We start from the raw sequence: 13,501 nt of genomic DNA, 5'->3' as shown, positions 1-13,501 counted from the left end.
CTATGAATACCGCCCACAGTCGAATAATTATAAAAATAAAAGCATAGCCAGTAAATTTGTAATTTTTTTTCTCTTTTTCCTCTCTCTCTTCAAACTTTTTAAAAAATGAACCCGACTGATGCACATGCGCAAAAAAATCTTCATGTGGATGACCCCTTTGATTACTGAGAAGCTATTTTCATAGCAATTACAAAAATGCTAAATAAACAGAAAATGACAGAAAATTTACATGATAGCTTTCGCGCAATATCTGTAAGAGAAAGCATTTAACTCGTCGACTGAATCTATTAAAAAATAAGCATGAATTTCTTGCTACTTGAATTAATTTATGCACCATCGTACAATTGTTCGATGAGAATTAACCTGCAGCCATGTAACTGTGTAGCTTGATTAAAGCGTAAATTATAGAGCTCAAGAAAATGTACACCAAGAGAGAAAGAGAGAGAGAGATGTACATACAAGCAAATAAATTTTCGCCATTACGAACACTTTGGAAGAATTTAATTTAACGATTTTGCGATCGTCGCTTTCGCCTTCACATCTCTTCGAGAGTGTAACGAATTTTGTACTTCTTCTTTGTATCTTCTCGTGTGTATGCGAAGGTAAAATCATGGCTGTGTCAATAAATGAAATTTGCGAAAATACGAAACTTGCGCGTGAGATGGCATTGATGGGGAATTACGACACGTCTGGCGTTTATTATCAAGGGGTTGTGCAACAAATACATAGATTACTTGCGACCATCGCGGATGCGACTCGGAAAGCAAAGTGGCAAGTTGTACAACATCAAATTGTCGAGGAATTTGAAAAGGTAAAAGCCACATCCAACACGCTGCAACTTTTCAAAGTGGACACACATGGAGAAAGACTACTCGGTAAAGAGAGTACATTATCATTAAGGTAAATAATCTTGTACGGTGGATGACAAATTTTTCAATTTCAGGAACGTCTTGTTTGCCATTTGAGGAACCAACGCGAGATCCTGCTTTGTGGTCTTACACCAACTCTGAACCCTCCTGGAATCAAACACCAGCCAGAGATCCTGATGTATGGCCACCTTTAACTCCAGCGGAACAAAAGTATTAACATAAATCCACAATGTCTTACGGCTTTCTTAATATTACATATCTTTAATTTCTTTTTTTTTAAATATTTCTACTTGTTTTTATTTTATATTGTGCTATATGTTTTGTTATGACAAAATATTTAGTTAATATTTAGTTTATATTTTTCAGAAATTCAAAACAGCAAAAGGTTCAACAGAAACAGCAAAATCGAACAAATACTAGAAAATCTCTTGTTGCAACGAAAAAACCAGATAGTAAAGCTGTCACCAAAAAGGATGACAAGAAAACTGCAAAGAAAGATGATACCAATAAAGTAATATAGTTTGCTAAATGAAAGAAAGAGAAATGCATATTTTTATTTTAAATTTATTAAAAATCATGAATATTAATATAAAACCGATAACTACAATTACAGGACAAGTCAGAGACAGAAAAAGATGTTGAATTAGAAGAACGGAAATTTGAACCATCTACTACTGATAAAGATCTTGTAGAAATATTAGGTAATATTATTATTACTGTTATTTAAAAACATATTGGCAGAAATATAAAAAACAAATGTGAGATATTGATATTAAAATTGTAGAAAGAGATATTGTTCAAAAAAATCCAAATATTCACTGGGATGATATAGCAGATTTACATGAGGCAAAAAGATTGCTGGAGGAAGCAGTTGTGCTTCCAATGTGGATGCCTGATTTTTTCAAAGTATATCTCCTTCCTCATTCTATTATAAATGGTAATGAAATTTCACAATGTTAACATAAATGCCATTTTTAGGGAATTAGGCGACCTTGGAAAGGAGTACTCATGGTTGGGCCACCAGGCACAGGCAAAACTATGCTTGCAAAGGCTGTTGCAACAGAATGTGGTACAACATTTTTTAACGTCTCGTCCTCTACATTAACATCAAAATATAGGGGTGAATCGGAGAAACTCGTTCGACTATTATTTGAAATGGTAAGACAATATTTCAATAAAATGTTATATAATATTTGTATCTAAACAACGTTCTGTTGATTTCTCTAGAGAAATGCAAGATTCTATTCACAATATTAATTTATATTGTATTATATGAACACAGGCTAGATTTTATGCACCCAGCACAATCTTCATTGATGAAATTGATTCTCTGTGCTCTAGAAGAGGATCTGAATCGGAACACGAAGCTTCACGTCGTGTAAAATCTGAGCTTCTTGTTCAAATGGATGGAATAAGTTCCAATAAGTAAAACTTATTTTATTAATTTATATGTTTATTTTATTAATTTAAAGATGTAAAAGCACATATCAAGTATCTTTGTTCTTTTTGTATAGCGAAGATCCAGGTAAAGTGGTAATGGTATTAGCTGCGACAAATTTTCCATGGGATATCGACGAAGCTCTGAGAAGACGTTTAGAAAAACGTATTTACATTCCGCTACCTAATTGTAAGTTTTGATAAATTTTAGTTATATATGTTAATATAATGTAAAATATTTTTATTTTTAAAAATTTTTTCATTACTTAGACGAAGGCAGAGAAGCATTATTAAGAATAAATCTTCGTGAAGTGAAAGTGGATTTATCTGTAAACTTAGCAGACATTGCAAGGAAACTCGAAGGTTATTCCGGAGCGGATATCACAAATGTTTGTAGGTGAGTAGAGTTGTTATAAAATAATAATAATTTGCAAATATTTTGTAACATATTTCACTCGTCATTTTATTATTTAGAGATGCTTCTATGATGCTGATGCGAAAGAAAATCGCAGGTTTAAGACCCGATCAAATCAGGCAATTGCCAAAAGAAGAATTGGACTTGCCTGTATCTGCCGCGGATTTTGATGAAGCTGTTGAGAGATGTAACAAAAGCGTTTCCCAGGAGGACTTGGAAAAATATGAGAAATGGATGAGCGAATTCGGTTCCTCTTGATATCATTCTGTTAAAAAATAATAACATAACTGAATAATTAATAACATAATTGACATAAATTTGTTGCTCGTATATGTGTTGACATTATTAATATTATATTATTATCTTTAATATATATGAAATGAAGAGCTTCTTAATCTTTAATCCTACAAATCCTAATACCATATTCTCTATATTTGAGACTATAAAAAAATCAAGTTGGAAAATAAGACTGCATGGTAGAAATAATAGGTTTGTTTTCTGTTCCTGCACTAATGAACTAGTGCACACTGGTGCAATAAGTTAGAATGAGACAAGTATATTTTGTCTCACTATAACTTATTACCAGTGTGCACTAGTTTATTAGTGCAGGAACAAAAAACAAACCCAATAATAGTTTGTGTGTAGTATCTAATTTCAACTATAATATTATAATTAAGACTTAATTTGCAATAACAAGTAATAAAGTTTTTACGTAATAATATATCGTGTGCATATGTATGAAAATGTTTAAAAGTATAAATCTGTATAATGATATACTTGAAAAATACCTTGATCAATATTTTATATGCACATATCTCAATCTCTTCTTGGTGCACAACCCTCTTTTCTTAATTTTTTTGTTTCCTCATCTATATTTTTGGAGTCTTTTGGTGCTTTGTAATTTGTAACATGATCCACTCGTATTACTCTACCTAAAATCTACAACAGAAAAGGATTTTTTTAAATATTGAGATACTGTTATCATATCTGAGAAAAATAAAAATACACACACATACATACATATATATGTATATATATACACACATGCATACACTCAGGTGGAAAGTTTTTGCTTTTTTTTTAACATTGTTAACAAATACAAACAATAGTTCGCTATATCTTACTATATTTCTACTTGTGTTACAATGTACCTTTATACCATTAAAATTGTCAACTGCTAATATAGTGCTCCTTTGATCTTCATAACACAAGAAACCATATCCTTTTTGTTTTCCAGTATCTTTATCTCTGATTAAGTTTATATTAACTACTTCTCCATATCTAGAACATATATTTATTAGGAAAAAGAGTATGATTGCCTATATAAACAATTGCAATTTATATATAGATTTTAACTTACTGAGAAAAGATAGCAATAACATCACCTTCTGTCAAATCATATGGTAAACCACCAATGAAAATCCAAGCGCTATCTTTATATTGATCGTGCCAAGATGTTTTATTGTTACCTTGTAATTCTTGCTCAGCGAGCTTCTTTATATTTTTGACGTTACTACAAATATAGATTATTCATATTAACATAAATTCAATAAACTTTGAAAATTAAAAAATTTATTATATATATATAATATTATATATATATTATTATATATATATATATATATTAAATAATAACTACACTAAATTCAAAATTTGAAATATATAAATATAAAATATGAGTTATATTTATTAAATAATAAAAAACATTTTTCCCTTCCTTCTAAACTAGTTTCTTAATCTATATATATATATAAATTGAGAAATACATACGTTAAAGGATTCATATTGCAACATGTACACGATAAACTTAAGTTCACATAGATATATCTAAATAGGCTATAAATAAATAATAAATGTTTCTTCTTCTTTAATCCTTTGTGACCCAATCGCAGATACGACTGTCGGCCATCACTCGCGGTGGCCGCTCTCAGGTTTCTCTCTGTTTATATTCATATTTTGTTCGTTTTTCGCGTTGTGGCAGCACTGAGTTAGTAAATTTCTAGTGCTAGTCTGAAAGTCCGAATTATTTTCACTCGATGTACCATCTAGAATTCGTGTAATGTTGCTATTACTGCTTGCAGAATAGTCTGCTTTCTGTTTTGCGTTCTGACAATTTTTTAATCAAAAGTAATAATAAGGAATTCGCAAAGCACTATCGTTCACCATTGCAAGAGTTGCAAAAATGTTTTGACGGAAATTGTAAGATAATAGACACTCTGTTCTCATTTGGAAGTTTATCCACCTCGGAAATTTTTATTTACGTTAAGTTTCTGTACTGTCAAACGTCAAGGATAACTTATTTATTTTTCAGCCGGAAGATTTAAAAAACATTTATTTTGATTGCGCGAAAGCATGTATTCTACGAAGACACCGACTCTTCGGATCGACGAAGCCGATTTGAAATGCAAGAACGGTTGCGGGTTTTACGGCAATGCGGAATGGGAAGGTTACTGCAGCAAATGTCATCGAGAACATTTGCAAAAACGACGCGCTCAAGCTGAACGTGTATCTCATGCGCAAGTTTCGGACACGTAATATTCATTTATCTCCTAGAATGTCATGCTTATAAATATAATAAAGTTTTATGGTCCATAAGCTGATCACATCAGCATAACATAATATTTGATGTGCGTCATTTGTAGAGTATATTTACTATAAGTATCACTTTTAACTGATTTTTTGATCAAATTCTTTTTCACAAAGATCTCATTTAGATACTCATATATTGAATCTATAAAATTAAACCAATTGGCTTTTCTTTTTTGATAATTTCTTAATTTAATAAGAATATTAAATCATATGATGATTTATATATCATTTTAACTTCTGAAAAAGTCAAATAATGCTGCAGGTCTTTTGACATAATGTTAAGTAGTCTTTAATGGACTCTAAAAACATCAACAAATGAGTTATAATCAACGAGACAAATATTTTTTTGTTATTTCTAAGATTAATAAGATTTATAATTGCATTCACCAGTTCCAAAAATTTTATTAACAGTATAAAATATATTTTATTTACATTAACTCGTTTGTTGGTTACTGAACATTGAGTAGAAACTTGTCACTACAATATTATATATAGTGCTCACTAACATTATATAAAAATGCCAATTTTATTTAATTAATCAACATTTGCAACATTGAAGAAAAACTTGCCACAAATTGAAAAATAGTTGCTTATGATGAATACTGTAAACATTCAGAAGTATATACATTCAGAATAGTATGCACTTTATTGCCAGTTTGCAGCTTTAATGTTCCTAAAAATTAATTTATTTTATTTATTTTTACTTCCATATAATTTCATTGTTTTTTTTTTTTTTTTTAGAGACGTTAATCGATCAGTGGGTGCTGGAAGTCATAAGGAGGAGAAAAAGGTACAACAAGAGAAAAAATATAAATTGTTAAACATTTCATTTAGGAAACCTACTGCAAAAGGTATTTTGTAATGATGTTGTATTTTCTCTCTTTTTTTGTTGTAAACAATTATTTATTAAAAATATATACAAGTTTACTTATTTTTCCTATTATGTTTGATGTGTTAAATTTTAAGTTCAAGGTTATCAGGAATTATATCACGAATTATTAAAAGACAATCCAGATATTGAAAAAGTTAAGGCAGAAAATCGAGATTTATTGTTATATATAACCAAGACTCCGATAGAAAAAGATGTACGCAAATGCATACATTCATTTGTAGTAGACATACTCCAGAATAAAGATGTAAAAAGGATAGAAGAATTGTCAGAGATAACACAAAATTTTTATCATGTGTTTGGGAAACGTCTAGAAAATAGCACCAAATATACAGGTTTTAATTTGTAATATATATTATATTTATGTGTCTCTGTAGAGAAACTTGAAAATTTACTTATTATACTTTCTGTTACAGATATACCAGCAGATATTAAAGAGAAGTTGTTAGATTATGTTGAAAGATATGCAATGACTTTGTTATATAGAATTCTTTTCTGCCCTCCATTCACATCGGATGAAGAAAAAGACTTGGCTATACAAAAAAGGTTTATATCCTATGATAAGAAAACAGATTAAATTGTATCTATATTTATAATATAAAAAGTACGAAATAATTTTTGCTTAATAGGATACGGCAATTAAATTGGGTTAGTGGTAAAAATTTGGAATGTAGAATTCACGAAACAAGCTCAGAAGTTAGAGAACTTGTTTATACATCCATTACAGGTTTGTTATACTATTAATTATTATGAATTTATATAGTCGTTTAATCTAGTATTCTATGGGCAATACAATATAATAAAAACTTTTTTTAGATCTTTTAAATATGGATTTTGCCAAAGCGCCTCAAGAGAAATTGGCATGTGTTATTCATTGTTGTAGAAATATATTCTTATTATTGCAACAATCTGTCGATGGACCAGCATCTGCTGATGAATTCCTTCCAGCACTCATATTTATCGTTTTAAAGGCTAATCCCGCACGTCTTAAGAGCAATATAAATTTTATTACGAGATTTTGCAACGCCAGCAGATTAATGACCGGGGAAGGAGGGTATTATTTCACAAATCTGGTATTTCAAATTTGTTAAAGTGCTTCACATTTTGTAAATCTCTTCTAAGCTATATATAAAATCTAAGTCTCAACAATATTTTGAATAATCATTTAAAATTTGTAGTGTTGTGCAGTATCATTTATTGAAAACTTAACTGCAGAATCCTTAAATATGGCTGAGAAAGACTTTAATGCATACATGTCAGGGGAGTGCGTTCCAGCTAATACATGGGAATCGGCTCTTATGATATGCGAAGTAATATTCCTTTTGAGGATTTTTTAATATTACTATTATCTCATATAGATGATAAATAATTTATATTTATAATACAGAGTTTACACTTTATGTGTGAAGATATAACTTTGTTGGATGATTTGCAAGCTAAAAATGCCGATATCATGAAACAAGCGGAAGAATTGAAAAACAAAATGATAGAATTCAAAGAAAAAATTAAAGAGGATGTAGAAAAAGTGATCGAAAGGACACCATTGTTGATATCTCACAGTCAGAGAGTGCCTACCAATTTAGATAGCGAGGATTTTGAAAGCTATCAGCTACCACCACCAATTATTCCACAGGTGAGATTAGCTGCAATTTTTATTCCTCAGAGAGAGTTTTTATAATGCCCAATTTTTATTAATCAAATTTTATATCATTTTAAATTGTGTTATAACAGATATATCCGCATTCTATTGGTGATAATGTGAATAACGGTGTAATGACAGATCTATCGAGTGATTTGATGAAAACATCATTAGTAGAAGATTCCGTGACGCCGTCGCCAACATTCGATTTTCCATCTCTTATAGGCGACGATAGCCTGGAAGTTAGCAAGGGCGAAGACGAAACTAGTCTTATCAGTTTAGATACTCAATCTGATCTTGCGCCTGGCGAGACGCAACTCTTTAAAAAACATATGACAGACAGTTTAATAGATGAATGCTCTACACCTGAAACAAATCTACCATCTGTAAGTTTGAAGCCGATTAGTTCTGAAGATTATCATGGTTTCACAATTCAAGGATCAAATATACCAACAATACCATGCAATACAGGTGATTCATCCATAACTACAGCAGATTTAGATTCGGATAATTATTCCAATTACTATCAGAATATGTAGTATTATAAAGATGTTTAAGTATTATTTATGTAAATATATAATATATATATATATATATATATTAAATATTTAATAAGATTTAAATTATAGTTAAATTTTTATTTAAATAGAAATTTTTAATAATTTGATCTTTATATTTTTATTAATTTGTTAATATTTAAAAAGTGTATTATATATATATATATATGTATAATAAAAGACAGTAACATGCAACAAATGTTTTGAGAAAGGAAAAGTTCATTCAATTCAGAAAAAAGGAGAACGATAATAATACAGGAAATATTTTTGAAGAAATCTTTCATTTGGTTAAATCTGAATCTGAATATTTTCTGTATAAAATAATTTAATAAAAAATAATAACAATATAAGTAATGGATTAAAAATTAATATATTACATATATAAAGTATATATATTTATCTTCCAATGTTATTTTAAACATATTTCCAAGTTACAGTTTAGTTCTTGAATTTGAGTTATATTAATCTTTTCACATACTGGATTATCTCGTAAATCTAATCTTTTTAAATTTTTATGACGTTTTATCAAGTTTAATATCTCTTCTGTGTTTGTTAAGTTATTATTTCTCAAAGAAAAAACTTCGAGATTATGTAAAGTAGGAAGATGTTTCAACGACATTAAGTTATTGCTGGAAAGTGACAGCTTTATACATTGTTGTAATGTGGAAAATTGATGCAAAGAATTCTCCAACTGGTTTGCACCAAGATTCACTTCTTCAAAAAAACCAAAGTAATGATTATTATGTAATTTCGTCAAATCTAATCCCGATAAATCAATTCTGGACTGTATTTCCAAATCATTTTCTCCTTTCCATATTTCGAGCAATTTATATTCCACTAAGAGTTTACTTCCTAAAAATGACAATAAAAGCATGTATTTAAAAAGTAAATGAAAGATGGAATTGATAGATGCTAAAATCAAGATTTTAATATATTATGAATAAATATAAAAATACTTACGCAAATCTTTATAGTAATTTTTACGAAGACTATCGATTTGCGATAGTGCCGTTAAGTTGTTTAATATATCAGTATAAAATTTTTTTAAATCAATCTTCTTCATTAATAATATACCAGTTAATAAGGCCCATTTATTATTTGGTTCCATTTTAGAAAGTTGGTTATAACTTTTTAATTGTTCATTTAATTGTTCGTCGTTGCTATTTTGTTTGTGTAAACTTGAATTATCTTTGTAAATCCATGCACTTTCCAATTTCGAATATGAGAGTTCATATGCAGTTTCTTGCAATTTTATGAAAACTTCCTTGGCATGATCCAAATTTTCCAATGGATTTACAGATCTAGCAATTTGTAACTTTGCAAACTTTTCATCCGGATATAGCTGCCATTGTATATCAACAGCCTTGCCATTTACATATAGTGAAAGCGAAACTGGTTCAATCAGTATATTGTTGTCAATAACAATGATAGCGGTATTTTTGTTAACGCGAGCACGCCACAGCCTACAAGTTGTTATGCACTTATCTAAAAGCCATCTTTGGTAGAACCATGCACTAGAGTCATTGGGATCAGTAAAAGTTGCATTCATGACGAGATCGAGCTCTGAAAAAAATTATGCATTATTATTTCGGAAGATAAAAAGCATTATAAAATAGTTTACAAAGAATTTACCTTCTCTATATTTTTCATCTATGATTGGTATCTCCTCTAATGGAGTACCAAACATTTTGTATAATATTCGACTTCTATAATGCCAAGATGAATAGTTTGAAAAATTATTTAATATCTTTGTGGTGGAAAATTCAAATTCTTCTTCATTAGAAATTCCAGCTTTCTGTACAATAAACTCTCTGTAATCCCAGCAGTGAACTAAAGTAAAAAAAATGTATCTTTAAATATGTCACCTTGTTGAAAGAGCAATATTGTACATCTACTTATATGTATATATTCATTTCAGAATATGTATATATATATTGCTTACACAATAATAAAAGAGGCATGGTATACTTAACAATTTCTTTCATCTAAAGTTAAGCATTTTGCACACAATGCTAATTCCTTTTTCCAATCAGGTTCAGGCATTTGTTCCATCACCCAACATCTTTGGTGCCACACGCTGTATGATTTAGGATTTTCTCTAAGACAGTTTTCAGTTAAACTCATCTCATTTTCAAGTAGTTGCTTATAATCTTCATCGCTCCTATAAATTTTCATTGTTAAATTAATTTCTGCTCACTGTACAATGTCATAAACAAAGTATTTTATTATAATGTTACCATTTGTTATTCTCAAAAGTTTCACGACGAATATTCCATAATGTATAAATATCTGGATTACTTAGTAGGATACGCTTAGTAATTAATAATAATTCGTCATCCCATATTTTATCCTTTCTCTAAAATATCAATAATATGATAATCATGTATGAGAAAAATCTGCATATAATGAGTCACACAGACATACAGATAAGAAATGAGTTTCAAAACCTTTTGAATTACTATAGCCATATCGGCCTTGTATTGAGCAACTTTGGCTGCTCTCTCCCTTTTTTTAATCTCCTCCTGCTCTGCTGTAGTACGCACTTTTACTCGACCATGCTAAAAAATATATATTTATTCTTTATAACATACATATACATATATAGCATGCATAAAAAATAACGAGATATTGACTACAATTACATAGCATAAATTAGTGTATATTTATATAATTTACTAAATTTATTTAATATAATAATCTTATAACGCAGTCTTATAAAGCGTACAATCAATAAATTAATCAGTAAAGCATAATATAATTTTTATAAACATATCTTTACCATTATGAATAATCTTTTTGTATTCACTCAGTAAATTGTGAACAAATTGACGACGACAAGTTTATTTGACTGATGATTACGAATATATTCCATTTGACATTACAAATAATTCAAAGTGTTTGATTGATCGGAAGAAAATTTTCTTATCCAATCTTCTTTTTTTCCAATTGGTCAATTAAAAATTGGATTGGTCGATCGTCGCTAATTTCCCTAGATATCGAACGATATGATTGGCTGTGGTAATTTGCAACGTCCAATGAGACGCTCCTTTTATTTAGTCTCGCAACATACGACATTAGCTTCAAAATTGCACGTGACGTGTGACGTCAAACGTCAGTGAGGTTCGTTCATTAGAAATGGCATCGTCCACGGTAGCAGCCGCCACAATAAGAGCTGTGAAAGGAAGAAAGATTCTTGCAACTCGCGCTGCACTTACTCTGGTTAGTATATCGTCAATTAAAGAGATTATTATTTTTTAATTTTTTCGCAAAAAGTTGCACATTATCTAATTTATATGCTTGTATTTTTCGCGTGTTGCAACGTAAATGTGTAAATTCAAATAAAAAGCGAAGATTAATAAACTTTAAGAAAATAATTGTAATGTAACATTAAACGCGAGTTTTGTTTACTAATCTTTATTATTGCAACGGATTTTGCGACGTATATTACAGTTCTTATTCTTTTTATATATACTTATTTATATTTTTTATTTCGTAATATATCGCAACATATTTACGTCAATGAATTATAACCTTATCATATTTTCATAGATACATTTTAATATAAACTGAAGAAAGGCGTTTTATATTTTAGACACCCAATGCTATCAATAAGATTAAAGAGATTTTAAAAGACAAAAGTGAATTTGTAAGTATTTTTGTATGTATATAATACTTTTAAATTATATAATAGCATTTAAAAAAAAATATATATATAATTTTATAACTAAAATGTTTATAAGATATTTATCACATATTTACAATAAGTTTTTAAAGTAAATGTTTATTAAACTTTTAATATATTAAAATTAAAACTATCTTATTTTATTCATAGATTGGTCTTAAGGTTGGAGTACGGCAACGAGGATGTAATGGTTTAAGCTACACTTTGGACTATGCAAAAGAAAAATCCAAACTTGACGAGGAAGTAATTCAAGATGGTGTTCGTATATTTATCGATAGAAAGGCACAGCTGTCTCTTCTTGGAACAGAAATGGATTACATCGAGAACAAATTAAGCTCTGAGTTTGTATTCAATAATCCCAATATTAAAGGGACATGTGGATGTGGTGAAAGTTTCTCAGTGTAGTGAAATTTATTATCATAGTTGATATATATAATCTATATAGTTAAATTATGAACTTTAAAATATCTTGTAATATATGATGTTATAACTTCAATATCGTTCCTCAAAAGAGGACGTTTTGACAATGCAAAACAGGAATATGTAACAATTGTTATAAGTTATTTTATCATTTATTGCAAATTTTGTATATATGCCACCCATACTTACCATCCACACTTCTCACCTTCATACATAGCTGAAAATATATATTTAATTATATACATGTTTTTATTCCTAATCTTTAGGATTATAATAACATGATTAAACTATTATTTTTTTAATCTATTTAATTGTTATTTTATTTCACATTTATCACATGTACTGCATACTGCTTTGATACACAAACGGGATAAAGATGTACTCATTTAGACTTTCTTTTTAAGAAATTTTGTATAGATTGAGTTTATTTTAAACAATTTATATAAGTGATAAAAACGACTATAGTATGTAGTACTATACTGATAAATATGATGGAGGTTGATATGAAATATATATATTTATATATCAAGATTAAATAAATGAAGAAAAAAAATAGAAAACGCATTGTTTTTCATATTTGCAATGTCTATTTTACATATTTAATCACAGCTAACTTATAGAGCTACTTCAAACGTATAACGCATGGCACTTTTTGTTATACAAAAAAAAGTTTAAATTATTATATATGATATGAAAAAGAAATTTTTTTATAATTTATTTTTTATAATTTTTTTATAATTTATTGATTCTTTGGTGTATATTACGAATTGCAAAAGAAAAATATTGGAAATTTATATATATATATATATATATATATGTTACATTTCTCTTTATCTTTAATTGTTTAAATTGTTTTAAACATTATATTAATCTCTTTCTCAAATATCGTATTTGAAATAAATAAATGTGTGTTTTTGAAACGATTTTTTGTTTGTGGAAAGCGAAGAAATTAAAAATCTCGATATATCGTATATAGATATACGCATCGATATATCGTAGAAAGT

The 13,501-nt window shown here is 28.7% G+C and overlaps 5 protein-coding genes across 5 annotated transcripts; 3 read left to right on the top strand and 2 right to left on the bottom strand.

Annotated features, from left to right (window-relative positions):
* Window positions 1-160: 160 nt before the first annotated feature.
* Kat60 (katanin p60) lies at window positions 161-3,105 on the top strand. The gene is made up of 10 exons (XM_029310418.2): window positions 161-875; window positions 944-1,079; window positions 1,236-1,380; window positions 1,483-1,570; window positions 1,654-1,775; window positions 1,848-2,027; window positions 2,152-2,294; window positions 2,384-2,496; window positions 2,577-2,703; window positions 2,781-3,105. Exons 1-10 carry the CDS (start codon window positions 611-613, stop codon window positions 2,977-2,979), a joined length of 1,518 nt encoding a protein of 505 aa, XP_029166251.1. The 5' UTR covers window positions 161-610; the 3' UTR covers window positions 2,980-3,105.
* LOC114937070 (RNA-binding motif protein, X-linked 2) lies at window positions 1,852-4,670 on the bottom strand. Its single transcript, XM_029310419.2, has 5 exons — window positions 4,492-4,670; window positions 4,082-4,234; window positions 3,873-4,002; window positions 3,510-3,660; window positions 1,852-2,986 (listed from the first exon to the last, which is right to left on the bottom strand). The coding sequence occupies exons 1-4, from the start codon at window positions 4,503-4,505 to the stop codon at window positions 3,538-3,540; spliced, it is 420 nt and encodes a 139-aa protein (XP_029166252.1). The 5' UTR covers window positions 4,506-4,670; the 3' UTR covers window positions 1,852-2,986; window positions 3,510-3,537.
* An 81-nt stretch (window positions 4,671-4,751) lies between these two features.
* Rabex-5 (Rabaptin-5-associated exchange factor for Rab5) lies at window positions 4,752-9,184 on the top strand. The gene is made up of 10 exons (XM_029310415.2): window positions 4,752-4,920; window positions 5,033-5,252; window positions 6,052-6,161; window positions 6,277-6,534; window positions 6,616-6,745; window positions 6,829-6,926; window positions 7,016-7,272; window positions 7,378-7,509; window positions 7,587-7,832; window positions 7,931-9,184. The coding sequence occupies exons 2-10, from the start codon at window positions 5,074-5,076 to the stop codon at window positions 8,375-8,377; spliced, it is 1,857 nt and encodes a 618-aa protein (XP_029166248.2). The 5' UTR covers window positions 4,752-4,920; window positions 5,033-5,073; the 3' UTR covers window positions 8,378-9,184.
* RabGGTa (Rab geranylgeranyltransferase subunit alpha) lies at window positions 8,769-11,267 on the bottom strand. Its single transcript, XM_029310417.2, has 7 exons — window positions 11,175-11,267; window positions 10,843-10,953; window positions 10,633-10,751; window positions 10,369-10,556; window positions 10,028-10,225; window positions 9,356-9,958; window positions 8,769-9,247 (listed from the first exon to the last, which is right to left on the bottom strand). Exons 1-7 carry the CDS (start codon window positions 11,175-11,177, stop codon window positions 8,805-8,807), a joined length of 1,665 nt encoding a protein of 554 aa, XP_029166250.2. The 5' UTR covers window positions 11,178-11,267; the 3' UTR covers window positions 8,769-8,804.
* A 237-nt stretch (window positions 11,268-11,504) lies between these two features.
* On the top strand, window positions 11,505-12,803 carry MagR (Iron-sulfur cluster assembly 1 homolog MagR). Its single transcript, XM_029310533.1, has 3 exons — window positions 11,505-11,614; window positions 11,988-12,041; window positions 12,228-12,803. The coding sequence occupies exons 1-3, from the start codon at window positions 11,531-11,533 to the stop codon at window positions 12,480-12,482; spliced, it is 393 nt and encodes a 130-aa protein (XP_029166366.1). The 5' UTR covers window positions 11,505-11,530; the 3' UTR covers window positions 12,483-12,803.
* The last annotated feature ends 698 nt before the right edge of the window (window positions 12,804-13,501 follow it).

The sequence above is a fragment of the Nylanderia fulva genome, unplaced genomic scaffold (genome assembly GCF_048542155.1).
Source record: "Nylanderia fulva isolate GAGA-0341 unplaced genomic scaffold, ASM4854215v1 Scaffold2, whole genome shotgun sequence".
In the NCBI taxonomy this organism is placed as follows: domain Eukaryota; kingdom Metazoa; phylum Arthropoda; class Insecta; order Hymenoptera; family Formicidae; genus Nylanderia; species Nylanderia fulva.
The sequence above is the reverse complement of the archived record's forward strand: the minus strand, read 5'-3'. Positions and strand labels throughout refer to the sequence as shown.

Coding starts and splice junctions, on each gene's coding strand:
- Kat60 (XM_029310418.2), top strand. CDS start 611: ATGGCTGTGTCAATAAATGAAATTTGCGAAAATACGAAACTTGCGCGT. Junction 1,381..1,482: donor AGAAAGATGATACCAATAAA/GTAATATAGTTT, acceptor CTACAATTACAG/GACAAGTCAGAGACAGAAAA. Junction 2,295..2,383: donor GATGGAATAAGTTCCAATAA/GTAAAACTTATT, acceptor CTTTTTGTATAG/CGAAGATCCAGGTAAAGTGG.
- Rabex-5 (XM_029310415.2), top strand. CDS start 5,074: ATGTATTCTACGAAGACACCGACTCTTCGGATCGACGAAGCCGATTTG. Junction 6,927..7,015: donor TGTTTATACATCCATTACAG/GTTTGTTATACT, acceptor AACTTTTTTTAG/ATCTTTTAAATATGGATTTT. Junction 7,833..7,930: donor CACCACCAATTATTCCACAG/GTGAGATTAGCT, acceptor GTGTTATAACAG/ATATATCCGCATTCTATTGG.
- MagR (XM_029310533.1), top strand. CDS start 11,531: ATGGCATCGTCCACGGTAGCAGCCGCCACAATAAGAGCTGTGAAAGGA. Junction 11,615..11,987: donor CTCGCGCTGCACTTACTCTG/GTTAGTATATCG, acceptor TTTATATTTTAG/ACACCCAATGCTATCAATAA. Junction 12,042..12,227: donor TAAAAGACAAAAGTGAATTT/GTAAGTATTTTT, acceptor TTTTATTCATAG/ATTGGTCTTAAGGTTGGAGT.
- LOC114937070 (XM_029310419.2), bottom strand. Junction 4,003..4,081: donor GTTATTGCTATCTTTTCTCA/GTAAGTTAAAAT, acceptor TATATGTTCTAG/ATATGGAGAAGTAGTTAATA. Junction 3,661..3,872: donor ACAATTTTAATGGTATAAAG/GTACATTGTAAC, acceptor TTTCTGTTGTAG/ATTTTAGGTAGAGTAATACG.
- RabGGTa (XM_029310417.2), bottom strand. Junction 10,752..10,842: donor TGGCTATAGTAATTCAAAAG/GTTTTGAAACTC, acceptor TTGATATTTTAG/AGAAAGGATAAAATATGGGA. Junction 10,226..10,368: donor AACTTTAGATGAAAGAAATT/GTTAAGTATACC, acceptor TTTTTACTTTAG/TTCACTGCTGGGATTACAGA.